Source organism: Malaya genurostris, chromosome 2 (assembly GCF_030247185.1).
Source record: "Malaya genurostris strain Urasoe2022 chromosome 2, Malgen_1.1, whole genome shotgun sequence".
NCBI lineage: Eukaryota > Metazoa > Arthropoda > Insecta > Diptera > Culicidae > Malaya > Malaya genurostris.
Genome location: NC_080571.1, coordinates 103957361 through 103977575, shown reverse-complemented (window position 1 = coordinate 103977575; position 20215 = coordinate 103957361). Strand labels below are relative to the sequence as shown.

Below are 20215 nucleotides of genomic sequence, written 5' to 3'. Positions count from 1 at the left end.
CGTTCCCAAGTTCCTAAGCTATCTCCGAGGAAAATCTCCAAAGAGATAACGAGATGCAACAGAAAAAAAAACTACATGGATCAGTCCCATGGGGTTGTTCGAGCCATTGATGTGGAACAAGGCAACCAAAATTTCTAATGATCTACAATCAAATAGTTCGATCAATCGTCACACTTTTGAATTCGCAAATGAACGAGAGTCTGCTTAGATTGATCTTTATTAGGAATCAAAACCGAACACGCGAACCCAGAATATAGACTCTATTTGTCGTGATTTGTATTTGTTTTGTAGCCGGAGAACTTACATCAATAGCCCAAATGTATGCAATTATAATTTGTACACGCTTCCCGAGTTGTTCACATTTTGATGTTAGACTTTACTCGGGTATATCTGCCGAAGCAGCGCTCGGAGTAAATGGCGAAGATCAGTCAAAGATCAAATTATGTGGAGACGAAAACGAGCTTCAACTTTCAGAAATTTCAATAGTTCAATTATTAAATGACATTAACATTTATTTTTTATTCGATTCGATATCATTGTTTTAATGATAAGTTTAGTAGTACAAAAAAAACTCAACGCTCTCTGAGCTCAATCAAAACAAAGTGACTTCATGTCAGTTTATAGTCGCGGTGGAGCGACATTCAAAATAAAAATGGCGCTTAACACTACTTGAAACTTTAACGCAAAGTCCTGTTTGGCCTAACACCTAAGATCTCATTACTACTTTACCGTATTTTTGGACAATCTCCTCTACGTCTACGATCATATCCACGTCTTGCCGCACTTTTTTTACGAACTCTAGCAAGGCCGCAGTATTGATCAACTGTTCTTCACCGGTGTTGACTTTCAGAACCAGTTTTGAAATAAGCTTAGCTAAATCCTTAGGCGCCTGTTCACAACCGATATAGATATCGACTAATCTATTTATGGCTGGAATATCGAAGAAAAATCCTCTAACATTAAAGAAATCTTCTAACCATCGGTGAAACATAACAACTCCTTCTCCGGTATCTAAAATCAAATCTATCAAAACGTTTATCTGGTGGAAGTTGGTTTTCTTGTGCTTCTCAAGCAAAATTTGAACTGCTTGCACTGCATTAGTTCCACTCATTTTCAGGCCATCGACAATGAAACGATAGTATTGCATGGGTCTTTTCGGTTTTTCGCAATCTGCGATGGTAGTAACCAACTGGTGACGCATTTTGTTTCGGCCCATTACCGTGGCATATACCGGGAAATATTTGACGAACAAGTCGTCTCGATTGGACACTAGTCGATAGGTCGTCATGATAAACTCGCAATTGTGGCTCATTAATTTCTGTAGAACTTCATCTTCCCTTGGCAATACGTGCGAATATCTACAGTTCACCTTTATGCATCGGTCAGTTAGGAAATCATAACAACCAAACAAATAGCAAATCATCTCCACTGTCTCAGTTGGATGTCCAGTGGGATTACTGGGAGCAACGGTTGGCGCGATGTTCACTGGTGGAGGCCATTGACCAAACATGGGCATATGTGTAGGACCCTGAGGAATCTGTTGTTTGAATTGCTCGTAGAGCATAGCAACGAAATCATTAATTCCTGCTGGATGACCAACGGTATTCATCATATCATTTCTACCGTAATTGTTCCATGCATTGTAGGCCCCCGAGATAGAAGGTTTAATATCCATTTCGTTGCACACTGGAAGACCTCTGCTGAACGCTGCGCTGTTATTACCACCGTACGGTGTAAATGAACCGAATGTATGAAAACCAGGTAGCGAAGGCTGATTGAACTTGTACTCATCCACAATCAACTGCGATGGTCGTCCTAAAGAGGACTGCAGACCAGATGCTGGCGGTGGTTGAACAGTTGATTGTTGTGTCACATCATTTCGGATCGTGCGCTTGACGTTCATCATTTCCGCACGATCCGGCAGTACACTACGTACTTCCAGTGGCAATGGTACCTGCGGAATTTTACAGGACACTGCCGTCGCATTGGTTTGATTCTCATGTTCGTTTCGAGCTGCCGGAATATAGTTGGCGTTTCTGTTGAGAGGAAAATAAACATATTTGTAGATCTGAACCGAAAAAAAAAACTTTTCTGGAGCTACGAAGTACTTACAGTGCATTAGCAAAACTCAGCGGGCTGTTCAAATCGGAAGAACTATTGCCTCGAATGCTAGCTGTTGGTTCAAAATTCTCCGATACTGCAACATTAGATCTGAAGCCCTCGCGGTCTTGTGGTTTCGTAACGAACGTGCGATAGCTTTCAGTTTCATCATCTACGTAGTCAGGATCATCATTGCGAGTTGAACAGCTATCTTTTACCACACCTTGAACTTTTTCCGAACGATGTTTGTTACGAGCAAACCTTTGCTCTTCATTTTTGCTACCGGGGCACTCTAGCACACTTTGCGTAGACGAGGTCACAGGTTGAGGAGATGTGGAAGGTTGTTTTACAAGCTTAGGTATACGGAAAGTGGACCGCACATTTTTCACCGTTTGTTCCTGAAATAGGTTTTTTTTGTCAATGTAAATAATAGTAAGTCATATACCCATTTCCACAAATATTACCAGTTGTTCGCGTGCTTGTTGATCAGGTTTCGATGGAGGAATATCAACTTCGTCCTTTTCTCGCTGGAACAACAGTTCTTCTACATCACTTCTTACTTGGGAGACCGGTGGATCAGACGGAGGATGGACTGGAGCTGGACCAATCGATCGGTGTAGATCTGCACGAGTCGGCATTTCTATTTGGCTAAAATCAGCGGATACATCCGAAGTAAGTTTGCGATCAACTTTCGGCTGCTTCGTCTCATCGTTGTACACTCGACGTAAGACGCATCGTGTTGCGCCACTGTTGAGCAAAACACGCAGCTTATCGAAGTGCTCGGAATGAAAATCGATCTGATCAAGCTTCACAGACCAAGTCAAACCACTGATCTCCGTCTGGCATGCCTTGGTTAGGCCTTTGGATCTTTTCTTTTTTGGGGTGTTGATTTTTCTGATTTTTTCATCCGTTAGTGGTGAAATTATAACTTGTACATTGTTCATCTTTAGGTCAGTTGAAGCACCTAGATCATGAGAATTTTCCGTATGTTCAACTTCTTTAACTGTAGTAGCTGATACGCTTTCATCTTCTGCACACGAACTACCCTGTCCATCGAGTGACTCGGTTTCCACCTCACTTGAACTAACAACAGACTTCTTCTTCCGTTTCTTTGTTACCTTTTTGTTGACGACTTTTACACCTATTAGGGAAAAAAACGATTAATCTATTGTTCCATCAATTCATCATCAACTCACCGGTAGTTCCACTTTCAGTTATCGATGCTTGTGAACCAGACTGACAGCATGACGCTGTACAGAAAGTTTTCTGTTGACCAGAAGACGCACAGAAGTAATCGCAGATTTTCAACCCATGCAGCTTGGGACGACCACGTTTACGGGTACCCTTGGGCGTAACTTTTCCAACCGTTGACGCTTTGACCGTACCTGGATAGAAAGATATATAAAATTTTGTTATCGTTCAGTTGTTTTGTACAGCAGTCTATCGATAATCGCATAACAAAATCAAATATATAAAAATCTTGAAACTTCTTGAGACTTAATTTGCAACGAGCCGATTGTCGCTAAAATAACACCGGGGCAATGTGGAATGTATTTAATAAAGTGTATTATCATTTTGACACAGTTTTATAAGAATTTTATTGTAAGAATTTAGTGTATTGTACTATGTGAACTTGAACAATATTGCGTTGGACGATTTGGGAGGTTTGGGAAGAGAAAATCTTTAGCGCAGGAATCGATGGATGTATTTTGGATGGATGGATTAACATTTAACTTTTTTGCAGTAAACTTGAGTTTCAAATGTAAAATAGAGGAAAATGGCGAAAAGCCTAGTTAGCTTTCCAATCCTACAAGGTTAAAATAACATGGTAATTCAAAATCCTAGCAACCAAACGTTGGTTAATAAAAACAGACGGCAACAAAAACCCAACGAAATCTAACATATCGTTGACCAGCCGAAGAATCAAAGAGAGATTTGATTAGTGTCGATAGATATTGATATTTTAACCATACCCACCGTGCACAGTCAGATCATAGACCAAGTTCTTTTTCCGCGGGAAGTGTTCTGAGATGTGTTCCATCACATCTCGAGTAGTTGATCTGGTAGAACGATTTCCCCGGATCGGAGAAGGTTGTGAGTTAAGAACTGTCTTTGAGAATTTGCTTTACCAGGTTTCGTATTTAGTTATTTTTATTTTACCAATCATTTTTTCAGTCTGCTTTTCAGTTGTGTGATGCATTAGAGCTAATCCCAGATGTTAGTCATTAAGCCAGTTCTGATCTTCTACGCGTCATAGAAAAGATTCAGGATGTGGAAAATAGGATTCTCATGAGCTGAATGATAGACAGCAGAGTTAGGAAAATTTTGCTTTCTTGGAATATTCAGCACCGGATCGTGACACTCTGGCCAACTATCGACATCAACCACAAAACCTAATCACTTCGGAAAGAAAACGATGCCTTGCATTTGTTGGGATCAAAAAATTCTCTTGTATCACGAACTTTTCAAAGTAGGGATAACTTAAAATGCTCCACAAGACATAAGATAAGCATTTTCCAGCACGAAACACCCCAGCAATTCGAAAGAAAGGTACTGAGGACCATCTATGGCGGAGTGCAGATGGAAGACGGAACGTGGAGACGGCGTATGAATCACGAATTGCAACAGCTGCTAAGAGAACCACCCATCGTACGGACAGCTAAAATCGGACGTCTAAGATTGGCTGGACATGTCGTAAGGATGTCGGACGACAGCCCAGTGAAAATGGTTCTTGAATCTAATCCGACTGGTACAAGAAGAAGAGGAGCGCAGCGAGCAAGGTGGATCGATCAAGTGAAGGGTGATCTCAGAAGCATTCGTGCCTTGAGTGGCTGGCAACGAGCAGCCATGATCCGAGTTATGTGGAGACGTATGCTTGATACAGCAAAGGACACCCCAGGCCTATAACTGTTAGGTAAGGTCAGTGCTTCCAACAGCTTCGCTTTTGCATCGATTGACCAATCAGAGCGAAGCTTTCAGTTTGATATATCGCTTACTCCTTCAAAACCGTCGTATATGGCAGGGAAATCTGGTATTCCGGAGATTTTTAGAAGACAAAATAGGACACTGCGCAACTAATCAAAATTTCATATTTTTTTTTAAATACATGGCTTGATACATTCAAATTGAAACTTAGAAATATTTCCAATAAAATGATGAAATAATATTAATAATTGATACAAAATATACTGAGCTGTAAGTGTTTAAAACCTGACCACATTTCTACGTGTATTTTTCCTTGAGTTTCTGATTTGCACCCCTATACACTGGGGTCTCTTTTTACGCGGATTTCCAAAGTTGCTCGGTTTTTTTTTTCGGCATTAAAAAAACATTTCCGATTTCGGAAGTTTCAAAATTTTTCTGTCCTAAAATCGATTTTCACAAAAAAAAACATTTCATTCATTTCTAAGGTATTTGGCATCAAAAAATTTTAGTTTGGAGGTTTTTACGCGGATTTCCGAAGTTACGCGGTTTTTTTTGCGTGGACAACCAAAATTTTAAATGATCGATATCTTCTACTGAACAATTCAATCAGTCGAACCTCATTTTTGATATCGATTTGTATGAGCGATACATTTGGTCGATCCTGATCCACAACACAAAGCATTTTTTTTTTCATAAATACGTTTATTTCTTAAGGCAGTTTACATAAGTTTTTCTTCGCCGTAGCATCACTTTTACATAATATTCTTATCCTAATTTAATTCTAACATAGTCACAACGTTTTGCATTTATTAAAACATATTCTCTTATTACTTAAATATCATCTTAGGTAACTCGTCATTAATTATGAAATCTACTCGGAAATATTATTTGAACCAAACGATTAACTTCTATAAATTATAAAATAAGCTGTTATTTTCAGACATTTTGTTAATAATTTCATAAACTGTTTCGAGTTTGTTTGTATCATTACATTATTTTTATTCTAATTTAGCTATTGGTTGAACTCATGGACGCAGCTGGGATCAGAACTAAGTCTTGAAAGGGGCCTTTATTAAATTGAAACTCCAGTTTTCTTTATGAAATGATAAATAAGTTTCATGTATGAAAGGTCACGACAAGCAAGAATGTCTCGAACTGGGATATTGGATAGTCTACCTTGGGTACGCAAAGAATTTATTAGTTGAGATCTGACATCACGATACTCCACGCATGTCCAAACGACATGATCAATATCTCGATAACCTTCGCCACAAGCACAATGATTAGTCTCGGAGAGCCCAATTCGAAGGAGATGTGCATCTAACGTGTAGTGATTGGACATGAGTCTGGACATCACACGAATGAAATCTCTACTCACATCCAGTCCCCTGAACCATGCCTTTGTCGATATTTTCGGAATAATTGAGTGCATCCACCGACCCAGATCATCTTTATCCCAAGAAGCTTGCCAGCTGGCAAGTGTTCTTTGGCGAGACGAGCTATAGAATTCGTTGAAAGCAATTGGTCTCTCATAAATTTCACCCTCAATAGCACCACGTTTGGCTAAAATATCGGCTCTTTCATTGCCAGGAATGGAGCAATGAGCCGGGACCCAGACTATAGTGATTAGATAATTATTGTTCAATATGTCGTTCAGGCACTGTTTTATTTTGCCCAGGAAAAACGGTTCAGTCTTGCCAGTCATGTTTGAGCGAATGGCTTCAATTGCACTCAGACTATCTGTGAAGAGGAAATAATGGTTTGGAATTAATGTGACGATTACACTCAAACTATAATGAACTGCTGCTAGCTCTGCTATATAAACAGATGCAGGTTCTTGAAGCCTAAATGAGGCCGAAACATTATTGTTGAACATACCAAACCCTGTCGCTTCTTCAATTCGCGATCCGTCCGTGTAAAACATTTTCTCAGAGTCAATATGCCTGAACTTACTTGAAAATATTTTTGGGATTTCCGTCGAACGTAGATGATCCGGGATTCCACGCACTTCGCGCTGCATGGATGTATCGAAAAATAAAGTTGAGTCAGGGACATTTAGGAGGCTGACACGGATAGGAATATATCTTGAAGGGTTGATTTCCTGTGACATATGGTTAAAATATACTGTCATGAATTTTGTTTGAGATCGAAGCTCGACTAGTCGTTCGAAATTATTAATTACCATGGGATTCAGCACCTCACATCTTATTAGCAGGCGTGATGAAAGCTCCCAAAATCGATCTTTTAATGGAAGAACTCCCGCCAGAACTTCAAGACTCATTGTATGTGTCGAATGCATGCACCCTAAAGCAATTCGCAAACAACGATACTGAATTCGCTCCAGTTTGATAATATGAGAGTTTGCAGCGGAACGAAAGCAAACGCATCCATATTCCATCACTGAAAGTATCGTTGTCTGATACAATTTTATTAGATCTTCCGGATGAGCACCCCACCAAGATCCTGTTATTGTTCGAAGAAAATTTACTCTTTGTTGGCATTTTGTTATCAGAAACCTAATGTGTCCTCCCCACGTGCATTTGGAATCGAACCACACCCCGAGGTATTTAAAAGTTAAAACCTGTTGGATCATTCTTCCCATCATATGGAGCTGAAGCTGCGCGGGATCATGCTTTCTTGAAAAGACGACTAACTCTGTTTTCTCCGCAGAGAATTCGATACCAAGATGAACAGCCCAATCGGACAAGTTATCTAAGGTATCTTGCAATGGTTTATGCAGATCAATAGCTTTGGGTCCAGTAACTGAAACCACGCCATCATCTGCCAATTGTCTTAGTGTACATGGGGTTACTAGACAGCTGTCAATGTCATTTACGTAAAAATTATAGAGGAGCGGACTGAGGCATGAGCCTTGCGGGAGACCCATGTAACTATTTCTGAGTGTTGCCAAATCGCCATGTGAAAAATGCATGTGTTTCTCTGACAAAAGGTTGTGCAAATAATTATTTATAACCGCTGGGAGTCCATTTTGGTGAAGCTTGTCTGAAAGAACATCAATGGAAACTGAATCAAATGCTCCTTTAATGTCTAAAAATACAGATGCCATTTGTTGCTTTTGAGCGAAGGCAATTTGGATGTCAGACGAAAGTAATGCAAGGCAATCATTCGTCCCTTTATTTCTACGGAAGCCAAACTGAGTATCTGACAACAAACCGTTCGTCTCGACCCAAGTGTCGAGACGTCGTAGAATAATTTTTACGAACAATTTTCTGATGCAGGACAACATCGCAATGGGTCTATATGAGTTGTGATTGGAAGCTGGTTTCCCCGGTTTTTGAATGGCGATAACTTTCACTTGTCTCCAGTCAGGTGGAACAATATTTTGCTCAAGAAACTTGTTGAACAATTCCAACAAACGTCTTTTTGCGAGGTTGGGCAGATTCTTCACCAAGTTGAATTTAATTCTGTCCAACCCTGGAGCGTTATTGTTACAAGACAAGAGTGCTATAGAAAATTCCATCATTGAAAATGGGTTATTAATAAAACCATTATTTGGAGGAGATTCCCGTATAATGCTCTGCGTAGGAACAGAATCTGGGCATACTTTCCTAGCAAAGTCAAATATCCATCGGTTCGAGTATTCATCACTCTCATTGCCCACGTTACGATTCCTCATTCGTCTGGCCGTGTTCCAAAGAGTGCTCATTGAGGTATCTCTTGACAAACCTTCGACAAAATGTCTCCAATAGCTACATTTTTTGGCTCGAAGTATGCTCTTGTACTTGGTTTCTAAAACCATAAGTTTTTCAAAATTCTGAGGAGTTCCTCCTCCCCGTTTTAGAAACGTCTTGCAAGCATTTTGTTTTGCGAGTTTAGCCTCTGAGCACTCTTTGTCCCACCAGGGGTTGGGAGGCCTTCTGTTAGTCGTTGGCCCAGGAAAGCGTTTAGTTTGGGATTGTTCTGCTGCCTCCAGAATCGAACAAATGAGGAAGTCATATTCTTCAAGTGGAGGGAGCTCTTCCATTGAATTCAAAATACTAGAGATACTACTTTGGTATTTAATACAGTCGATATTTTTTGTCAAATCATATGGAATACTAGCGGAAGTAGCAATGCAATTGCTACTGCTAATTGAGATGATGATTGGTAAATGATCGCTACCGTGTAAATCAGGCAGTATTTTCCAGGTGCAATCTAGTCGAATTGATGTTGAGCAAAGAGATAGATCTAATGCACTTGGGCGTGCCGGAGGTCTTGGGATCCGTGTCATGCTACCCATATTTAATACCGTCATGCTAAAATTGTCACAAATGTTTTGTATTAAAGATGATCTGCTATCATTGTAAACGGAACCCCACATAATACCGTGCGAATTTAAATCCCCCAGAATCAATCGTGGTGCAGGAAGGGCTTCAACCATTTCATTAATCTGTTGCTGTCCAACTTGTGCTTTTGGAGGAATATAAACCGAAGCTATGCAAATATCTTTGCCTTTAATGTTTATTTGGCAAGCAACAACTTCTATACTAGAAGTTGAAGGGATGTTTAATCTATAAAAGGAATAGCATTTCTTAATTCCCAAAAGCACTCCACCATACGGAGAGTCTCTATCGAGACGTATAATGTTAAAATCATTAAAATTTAAAGCTATGTTTGAAGTAAGCCATGTTTCGCATAAAGCAAATACATCACATTTTTGACTATGCAATAATATTTTAAATGAATCAAGTTTTGGCATGATGCTTCGACAATTCCACTGCAGGACAGTGATTGTATCATTTGCGACGGGTGATAAATTATCCATCAAAAGATACAAAACCTGAGACAATTGGCCATTGAGCTGATAACTGCTTCAAAAAGGTTCTAGCTATTGGAAGGAATGCCATTATGAGGGTCTTTAAGGGTTCAGATATATTGAATGCTGAGAAAATCCATTCAACAATTTCCGAAAACTTCAGTAATCCTGTTGGTGGCTGTGAAATGGAGCCCACTGGATTATTATCTTTTTCTGTACTAGATCCTGGATTGGTTTGTGAATTTGACAAACCAGGAGGCACAGTCTTTGGTTTTGACTTTTTTTGTTTAACACGGGGATCTTTTTTTGAAGATGAAATTTTAGGTGTCTTTTTTGGTAATTTGGAGGAAGACTTCTTTCTCTTAACTGACCCTTGGGTAGTGATAAACGAATTACCTTCACTATTTTCGTCAGAGTCAGAGTCCTCTGGTTCCTCTAGATTTGAAAACCCGTTTTCGGTTTCCAAAGGGGGGACATCAATGACCGTTTTAAGCATTTCTGCATATGTGCGCTTAGACCGTGCTTTTAAAGAAAGCTTAATTTTGTCTTTGTGCACTTTAAATGCAGTGCATACTGAAATATCATCATGAGGACTATTCCCACAATAAATACATTTTTCAATTTCCTTGTTGCAATCATTATCTTTATGAGGCCCTTCACACTTAATACATTTTGGTTTATTACTACAGTAAGTAGCTGTGTGGCCGAATTTTTTGCAGTTCGTACAATTCATTACATTTGGAACAAAAAGCCGAACAGGGAGGCGAATTTTATCGACATAGACATGGGACGGCAACGCAGACCCGGCAAATGTCACTCGAAACGAGTCTGATGGGCGATAAACTTTTTTTTCCTCTTCATGAACTACTGAGTACAGTTGTTTGCACTCCAGTATTTTCACACCCTCAAGCATAGAGTTCTTGAAACGACCAACACCATGCTTGAGTAAATCATCTACCGAAAGACTCGCTTCGGTAACAACACCGTCAATTTCGACATGTTTGGAGGGTATGTAAACTTTATACTCTTTATTGAAATGTTCCGAAGAGACAATATCATTCGCGTGTTTCAAATTATTTACCACAACACGAATTTTATCGTTATTTACTTTTATGATCTCTTTGATTGAAGAGTATCGTGATGTCAAACCTTTATTAATTTGAAAAATGTTTAATGGCTTTGATATACGTCTAAAAAAGACTATCCAAGGCCCAGAAGAGCTCTCCTGATATTTTTTCGTTCGTGGGGGTATCGGATTCATGCTAGGATTTACGTCCATGGATTCATCCATTACATTAAAATTTTTAACTAAACTTTAAAATAAAATTTGAAACCAACACTACACAGTACTCAATCAAAAGGAAAAGAAAAAACTTCTACCTTGAAATTGTTGTCTATCTCCGTTGCACTGCCGTGTAGATCCTCGTTGCTCTAGATGTTCTTGTTGGATGTATCTGGACGTTGATACAATGCTGAAGCTCACTGTAGCGATAGAATATGATGTGATGCTACTGCTACCTGTCATCCAGCACCACTCGAATTCCGATTTGCTTTCGTCTTCGCCAGCTGCAACCAGCGCAGGTCACCGGTGTATACCTGCGTGTTGTATGGCAGTGGAAAGACCGAGTTGTCTTGTCTCCCTCTTCCTAGTGCTCCGCACCGATATGCTTCTGCACCGAAGTGCCTTCGCACCGGTGTGCCTTTGCACTCTCCTGCTTCTATGTGCCTTTGCTCTCTTCCTCTTCGATGTGCCTTTGCACTCTCCTGCTCAGCACTTGTGGCTGTATATTGCGGCCTGGGTAGAGTTTGGGAAACGCCCTTTGTTGTTTCCTTCACCAGCTTGGCCCAGCACTAGGGCTCTCTTATGCAGCACGACTATACGTTTTAACGGCTGCTGCCAACAGGTCTCTACCTGTAGTTCAACCGTTGTCGTATTTAACGCGTGTAAACCAACCAGCGTTATTAAACTGTACGCTTCTATACACAACCTTCTCGGTTGAACGGCTATTACTGAATGACACAAAGCATTTAGAACCAAGAACATACACATTTAACTTGATTCGGTATTTTTTTCATCTTTTGACGAGTTTAGAATAGCCGAACTACCGATCATTTTCATTCTACTGATATAACAGAACAAATAAACATTTGTTGACAGCGGTACCCTAAGGTAATTCAGCAAACGAGGCTGGAACAGCTGAGATCGGTAACCCAATTTAAGTGTGTAGATTCCGTTCACCCTAAGGACTATTTACACTTTTGCGATTCGGTTTAGCTCCGTGACAGCACAGTAAAGTGCCTTCAACGCGCCGTCGGTGGGTTTTGTCGGAATCCTTTCGTGCCGTTTCCGTTCAGGCACAGCACAGGAGCTGACAGACTCACTTCAGTGAAAATTAAAAATATCAGTTACGACGAATTTGAGTTTAGGTCTATTCACACTTGACCGATCATACCGACCCAATATTCGAAGGTCGCTCAAAAAGATCGTGTCCATGCGGTGCAAAAAAGTCAGCGAGGAAATATCTTTACCAACGATCTGAATTCACAATAAATACGATTGTCGGTCGTCGGTCGGTCTGATCTGACAAGTGCGAATAGACCTTTTGACGAATGGACGCTAGGCGAGCTACACTGGAACGGTACTGCGTCGGATAGGTGTGAATGCGCGCATAGAAAACAAATGATATAAAATCGGTGCCGGCATTGAACCTGATCGGAAAGGTATGAATTGTCCATTAATGTATATTTGTTGTGTCCGACGAAATTATATCAGTAACCGAAATGTATATTTATAGCGCTTGCTGGAGTGTTTGGGATTCCAGTATTTAAGGCCTGAGGACAACGGGTCAGGTATAGATTTTAAATCGACTACGTTACTCCCTACCCTTTGCGTCTGTTTCCTTAGGAACCTTGTGGAGTCAATTTTATTTCTCTCCTCCCCTTTTTCCGAACGCTACCAGGAAATCAAAGCGGAGAAAATGGTGGATGCATTAAAACTATTTCACAGAAAAATTTTTATCGCAACATGTATGTAGCTCTTAACCAGTACTTAGGTTAAATTAGTGCACAAGTTTTTCATCCATGCGATTATATTTATAGCGAAAAGTTTTGCTATGATTTAATCAGTCTGCGATTTTGTTGAAATTTATAAAAGTTCCCAAGATTAAACCTGGAAATTATAATAACAAACATTCCAGAATAAGTTTTTGATCCTTCCAGCTCCGAAGCATGGATCTTTTCTCGTGTTTGTCTTCTAATGTCAACAATTGCATGGGAATAAATTACAGTTGAAGACAACAAACCATTTGATCGTCTTGTTGTATCACTCCACGCTAGTAAGAGATTCGCTTACATTTATAGATTCGCGTGTTATCACTGTCTCGCTTTTGGTATCGAATGACCAATCATACCTATGCTTTTCAACTGTTTTGTGGCTTACTGGTTCACACGCTTCGTCTATGTTATTGGAAAGTCAACATCGCCTCTTTGATTTTTCAGCAGGCGAAATAACACACTGTTCAGTATTATTTAAAATATCATGCATATAAGATTGACAAAAAAGTTTTTGCGTAGAAATAATTTCAATCACCAGGTATAAATAATATTATCACTCGGAACTAAATTGATTGAGTTGTAAGTGTTCAATTTATATGTACATACTTAAATGTCTATTTTGCGACCCTATATGGAAAACAAAGGCGTGTTTCACATGAAAAAAATCATTCTTAAAACTTGTAGTGTCTCCCGCCCCTTGAACATTTCGAAAGATGTGCGGTTTTTACGTTTGAAGTTATTTCATCCAGAATACAAATACGAATTCAGGTAAGAAAAAGTAAAACTATAATTTCAGTAAACACATACCTTCCTCCTTCTGTATAACCTGGATCACATTTTCCTCTTTATTAATCTTCTCCTGAGAGCCTTGCTTATCTTGATCACACACCAATGCCTTCGAACAAGACTCAATCGTACTATTTTCTACGGAGCTACTTTCGGAGCTGGTCAATGCCAAGTCTTCCTCCAATGAAGGCATACTTTTGAATGGCTGCGCTACATCTGCAGCATCATCACTCACCAGATATTCTCCTGTTGGCAAAAACTGGTTGGGTTTAACTAATTGAGATGGACGTTTACGTGGTCGTGCAAACAATCGTTTCTTCATGTAACTTTTTGGGCGATACTCTTCATCCGAATCTGGCCGCTTCCGGTTGGTTTTCGGACGTACTAATTGTTCAACCACTTTTGCCTGTTTGTTGGCTCGGTTTTGCAACAGTTTCTTGTAGCGATCGTAGTTCTGAATTACTTTGAAATGGGGACCTTTCTGTGTGCCTGTCTGTATAGTTATGGAATCCTGATCTGCGCGACAATGTACTGGAACAACCGTTGGAGGATTGACTCCATCCGATATCGTATAGTTAAAGGTAATTTGCTTGGAATCTAATGAGTTGTTTTCATGTTCACCTGTCGGCTTTCCTTCGAGAACGGAAGAAAGTTCTACAAGGGTAACATCGAAGATATCTTGGTTGTCACTCTGTTGAATCGGTTTTTCACAGTCAGCAAACAATGAATCCATTAAAAGTTTCTCTTCTGTCGAAATCGTAAATAACGACGGATTGTTATTCTTCTGTTCCTCTTCACAAGCGATATACGACTCCAACATATCTTCTAGGGCAATATCGGTTGTTGCCACCGGAAAATCGTCGTTAATGGGCAGCATTTCTTGAGTTGAAATACTGCTGTCTGCCACCGGAATTTCAGCCCCTAACTCTTTTGAAATTGCATCTTTTAACTGATTAGTATCCGTTGTTTCTTTTCTATCGTTGTCGCTTCGATTTTCTTTATCACTTCCCTTTTTGTTATCTAGTATGGTCTCCGACGGATTAGATGTTAATATGTCATCAACAGTGTCCGAAGATGATGCAGTTGAAACCGAAACTACGCTTGTTTTGGATCCCGATCGCGGCTTACGACGCTTGTAACCACGCATTGCAGGATCATCACGCTTTTTAGCTTTAACGCGATCTATCTTTGAATGACATTTTCTTAATTTCTTGGGACAAATAGTCAGAGCTACTTCCGGCAAAACAGTCACCTTGCGTTTACGCAATGAAATTACACGGTCACTGTAACCCATCGAAAGCATTGAATCATCGATTGATGCCAATGACGTTGTTTCAGAATCATTCCGTTGTCGAGCATTAATCGAATTTTCGCTTACCACAGAATCGTTCATCAAAACCATGTCCTCCGAAGAAAACGGTTCCAATGCAATGCAATCAGATTTTTTCTTTTCATCCTTCTTTTTTAGTTCTTTCTTCTGGTCATTTATTCGCTTTTCGTTAGTACTTTCGCTTGCTGTTTCTTCCTCCTCCTCGGAAGATGTTAGATCGATAGTAGGGATATCTTCGGAGCACATATTTAGTTTACCCAACCGTTCCTTAACAGGTGTTACAGGCTCTTCTTTAATGCGAACCATCGATTTGGGCATCACTGATTCATCGTCTTCCTCATCCGTTTTGTGACACTTCAATAATTCAATGTGCTCCTCTTCCGGTTCATAGTCCATAACACCTACATTGTCATAAAACTCCAATTTCAGCTGTTGAAAATCGGCATCTTCTTGCTGAAAAAAAAAACAAACAAATTTAATCTCTTATCCCATGAAATAACATTAGAAAAGGTCCCAAGTGCAAATGACAGTTTCTCTTGGTTTACTTTCTATTCCAATTAGTACGGCAAATACCAGTAATTTCCAACAAATTCTATAGTGCATTGAAAGTTGATGGTTTGTGCTATTATCCTATGTGACGCTGTTAGATGGAATGATTGCTGATTGGACCGTAATACTCGAAAGAGAAAGTAAACAAAGAGAAGCTGGCATTTGCACTTGGGCCCTTTTCTAATTATCGTCATCATTTGATCTGCATTGTAATTTTTGGTTCAAAAATAAACAAAATAGCTTACATGAAAACTTTCCATGCATGAACCACTGCTGTCCGGACCATATCCAATTTTTAATCCCATTTCCACTTCATCAGAGTCGTTTTTGTCATGGCGCTCTGAAGTACGCAACATGGTTTTATTTGAGCTCTTGTTAGCAATTAACTCCGAAGCTTTATCCATGAAGTGATCAATTTGAAGGTTTAGCGATTCATGACTGCCTATGTCGTTGTCCTCGTCATCGTCATCTTCATCTGAGATACTAATCTCAGGGATGATGATCTGCTTGACAAGCGGTTTTTTCAGAACTCGGTATCGGTCTTTTTCATCTTTCACGCGAAATAATATACACGGTCGAACCTCCTCTCTACTTTTGCTGACCGGTTCGTCCAACAGTGACTCAATATTTTCATCATTAATCTGTATCACATCATCGTCTACCTCTTCATCTATCATAATCGCAGTCTCAGACGGAATATTTCTAGGTAATGTAGATTCATTTTGGCGAAAAGGCTCAACCTTTTTCTCATCTAATGCTTTATTCGTATCAGTTTTTTTGCAAGAGGTTTCATTCGTCTTTGACTCACAGTCACGATTATTAACCAACGAATTGCGCTCAGTAGTTGGTTTCGATGAGCATAAAGAATTTTCGAAATTGACAGTCAAAGTTGAAGTGCGCAGTTTTTCTGCTTCCTTGCGACAAAAATCTCGTTCCATATCACTGTCAAAATCTTCTGTATAACAATCGATCACATCCAGATCTTCTTCTTCTTCTGCCTGTGGATTTTTCGCTTGCTCCTCCGTAATATTAACACCAGGTAAATCAATACTCTTTTCGATGGCACTGCCTTTGGCTTCTGCGGTATTTTCCGACAGATTTTTACTGACTGAATTATCGTTTGAATTTTCCTGCAGCTTAGTCCGATTAGTTTGAGCATCGGACATTTTGAACGCCTGTGAGGTGCTGTTGATGATTCGAAACATTGAAAATGAAATTATTGAAATTCACAGAAAAACACGGGAAAATTACAAAACTCCGAATTTAGTATCTTCTATGCAGTAAAAAATAGAGTTAAATTCTTTAATACGCGTGTTTCAAAAAAATCCAGCAGCGTCGAAACATTTACGCAACACACACTCCACGATTTCCACATTATTCTGTAAGGCAGAGATGCCAGAGGAAAGTTTCAAATATCTTCAGGCAGGGTTGAAAAAGTTTGAAAACGAAAAAGAGTCTGCGAACTTCTAGTTCTTTATAAGGAATACTGCACGAAATTGATTTAGCGAGCTAAAAAACCCGCAACGATTTCAAAAGCCTGTTAGTTACGACAAATGTTTTCGAAAAACGTGATTATCAAAAGTCTATAAATGAAACATTTCTGCAGCTTATACAAATCGGCAGATTTACAAACACATCTTAAGACCTGGCATCTCTGCTCTTCAGGCTTCAAAGTTGAGAAAGATCGATATAAATCCGAAAGCTCCACGTGGTATTTAATCGATTTTATTCCATTTATTGGCGTCACCATTTCAAAAGGAAGCATACACATGAAGCTGGTTTCCGGCCTCCTGTCACGACGCCATCTTGATGAGATCAAAATCGGAACTTCAAAATCAACTGATTGCAACGTAAACAAACAAACAGTAATACATTTGTTTTACGCGTTTACCTTGTTTGGTGCACGAAAATTAGTGAATTTTGGATCGACTCTCTCACAATAACTTGTCGGTTTACCTAAAATACAGCAGACAGTGTTTTGGGACATCAAGTGGAGATAATTTTCACAATTTGAGAGTCACGATGAGTATCAAAACATCGCAGTGTTTGGGGCTCGAAACGCGAGGGGCTCAACGTAATCGGTATACTTTCAAATGGCTGGTGCTCACATACCGGTGTCAGATGGGTGCTGGTTTCAGTAAAATCAACTGTGAAACCTGAGGCCGCTGAACAGAGTAAACGCGAGATCACACACTGTCTTACAGACGGATTGAGTTTATTCGACTGCTTCAAAGGGCTTCAAAGTTGAGAAAGATCGATATAAATCCGAAAGCTCCACCCTCCACGTGGTATTTAATCGATTTTATTCCATTTATTGGCGTCACCATTTCAAAAGGAAGCATACACATGAAGCTGGTTTCAGTAAAATCAACTGTGAAACCTGAGGCCGCTGAACAGAGTAAACGCGAGATCACACACTGTCTTACAGACGGATTGAGTTTATTCGACTGCTCAATCCTGATCCTGATTGTCGTTATGAATCTCACGGACTTTTCGCTAACTCTATGAATATGATATGTTGTCTTCGCTTGATGCCAAACCTAACCCATTTTCTATTCTAACTGCTGTGAAATCGTTTGTTTGAAGCCAATTTGGAAACTAGTTTAAACGTAATTGAACTGAAATTCGAGCTAGTTTTGAACCTGATTCATATATCGGGTTTTTAGTGCATATTATATTATGGTTCAGTTTCGGCATCTCAACACACCTCGAAATGTCCTGGAAGTACACAAGCAGCAGTACGATGTTTGGATAATTTAACTTGTTTAAAGGTTTAGTGAGCATGTCCGCTACCATGTCTTCTGATGAACAGTAAACTACCGTCGATACGCCTTGTTGAACAAGGAGGACAGGAACTTGGTATCAGTATGTTTTGCTCATTGCTCTAATCTTTCTGATTCCAGTTGACGGATAGTACTTTGATTGTCTTCATACAATACAATGTTACTAATTGGTTAACAGAAATCTGTCATAAGCTTCCGCATCCAAAGTAGTTCCTGACCAACTTCAGCAGAGCAATAAATTCGGCCTCAGTTGATGCTAAAGCGACACATTTTCCAACAACTCGCCCCGGGCGCAACGTTTTTAGAGGAGAGGCAAACCAATCCTTCGGATGGATGCTGTACATTACGAATATCACCAATGTTTCTTGAAACGTGCTGCTGGCCCTCCAAATCTCGCTTACGTTCGGATTGTTTGATGTAATTAATACGACTTTGCTATTTGCCAGTGGGATTGCAACGGCTTTTGGCTTTCGAAATCCAATATGTGTCCTAACGAAATGTATTTTTATAATTTTCTATGATATTTTCACAAGCTGTATTACTTTTCTCTCCTTTCGATACAGTCCAATAATAACTTCAGCCAGGTCGTCTACAATTTCAGTTGAAGTTTTACGGTTTTGATTCAAGTGGTAACTTGCAATAGTATCCACAACTAACTTCCTCCCACAATCTGATAGGGGATGTTTTCCAGCAGATTCCAATAATTGTTTTTCGAATACTGTTCCCTCCAAAAGTTCTTTTAGCTGATATGGAATTAAACGAAGTAGAAGTGATCTGCTCTCTGCATTAATGACCCGAATCTTCGTCTTCCGGGTTATGTTCTGACAGCGTCTGCAAAAATATTGAAGGATTTTCAGGAATTTTATTTTAAATTATTCCCAATAGCATAAATAAAATAAACTTAGATTCCCCAGTGTACTAGTACTGTAGTTGGGCAACCCGTGACACCAAAAGCGCCGCCTGGTGTAGAATGGGTGCGAAAATGCTCCTAAAATGCATGTACAAAGTTGACTGCGCATCCAACACAACCACAGTAGCTAATGGAAAAAAGTACACCCGTTTCTCACTTGAAGCGCTGTCAGTGTCACCGTACAGTGGAAAATCTAGGTTTATTTAATTTATGCCAATAGTTCATAAATACTAAATATGTAATTGTCATGTCATAATTTTCATCATCTTTATCGAGAATATTTTTATTACTATTTTTAGTTTGGCTGCAGCTTGGTTTGTTATCAACAATTTCACAATTGGAATCCAAATTTAATACAGTTGTCTGTAGTTATACGATTATGTACTATACAATACTCAAATTGTTGATCTCATGCTCACCAGTTTCAAATCTAAAGGTATTCAATACGATTACCTCGTTTAAACCACTCCCTGCTATGGAAGCTGGTTCCTGAAACCGACGCATTTTGTTTTGGTGGCGTTGTTGTCAACAATATAATAAGCTACGTTCATACCATACAATCAAACCACACTGATGTTAATTTCTTCAAATGCAATATAAATATAACTCTAGTCTAGTATTCTCTATAATACAAGTAATTTGACTTATTTTTGAATAAGAAAAAGAAATGTTGGTTTATTATAATTTGATTATATTCCATCGAGATCGTTTCCTTATGTTGGTGCAACCGCATGAAGAAAAATGCGAACGTGTGAACACTGCTTAAACACAGCATTTGACAGCGAACTAGAACCAAAGAAACAAAATTTTCGGCTTCAAGCCATTTGTTTGCAGATGACAATCGTGCCACCAGGGTGGTTTAAACCAGCACCATTCTCAGCTGTATGAGGATGCTCTTCAGTTCCAATGTTCTGAATAAGAAAGAAACAAATGTTATGATTTTCCATTCATATGTCAAATATAATTGAAACAGAACCGATAAAGATTGCTTGATTGCTTGATTGCCGTTACCAGCACTAACT

The 20215-nt window shown here is 39.4% G+C and overlaps 1 protein-coding gene across 2 annotated transcripts; it reads right to left on the bottom strand.

Annotated features, from left to right (window-relative positions):
- Positions 1-531: 531 nt before the first annotated feature.
- On the bottom strand, positions 532-16873 carry LOC131430628 (uncharacterized). 2 transcript variants are annotated; one of them, XM_058595734.1, is made up of 7 exons: positions 16810-16873; positions 15746-16685; positions 13643-15404; positions 3297-3485; positions 2565-3241; positions 2113-2498; positions 532-2036 (listed from the first exon to the last, which is right to left on the bottom strand). In XM_058595734.1, exons 1-7 carry the CDS (start codon positions 16842-16844, stop codon positions 707-709), a joined length of 5319 nt encoding a protein of 1772 aa, XP_058451717.1. In that variant the 5' UTR covers positions 16845-16873; the 3' UTR covers positions 532-706. The 2 variants fall into 2 exon arrangements, with proteins under 2 accessions (XP_058451717.1, XP_058451718.1); XM_058595735.1 differs by having other exon boundaries at positions 16752-16849.
- Positions 16874-20215: the final 3342 nt, after the last annotated feature.

Coding starts and splice junctions, on each gene's coding strand:
- LOC131430628 (XM_058595734.1), bottom strand. CDS start 16,844: ATGTTTCGACGCTGCTGGATTTTTTTGAAACACGC. Junction 3,486..13,642: donor GGTTATACAGAAGGAGGAAG/GTATGTGTTTAC, acceptor CTTTCTATCCAG/GTACGGTCAAAGCGTCAACG. Junction 2,037..2,112: donor CTGAGTTTTGCTAATGCACT/GTAAGTACTTCG, acceptor TCCTCTCAACAG/AAACGCCAACTATATTCCGG.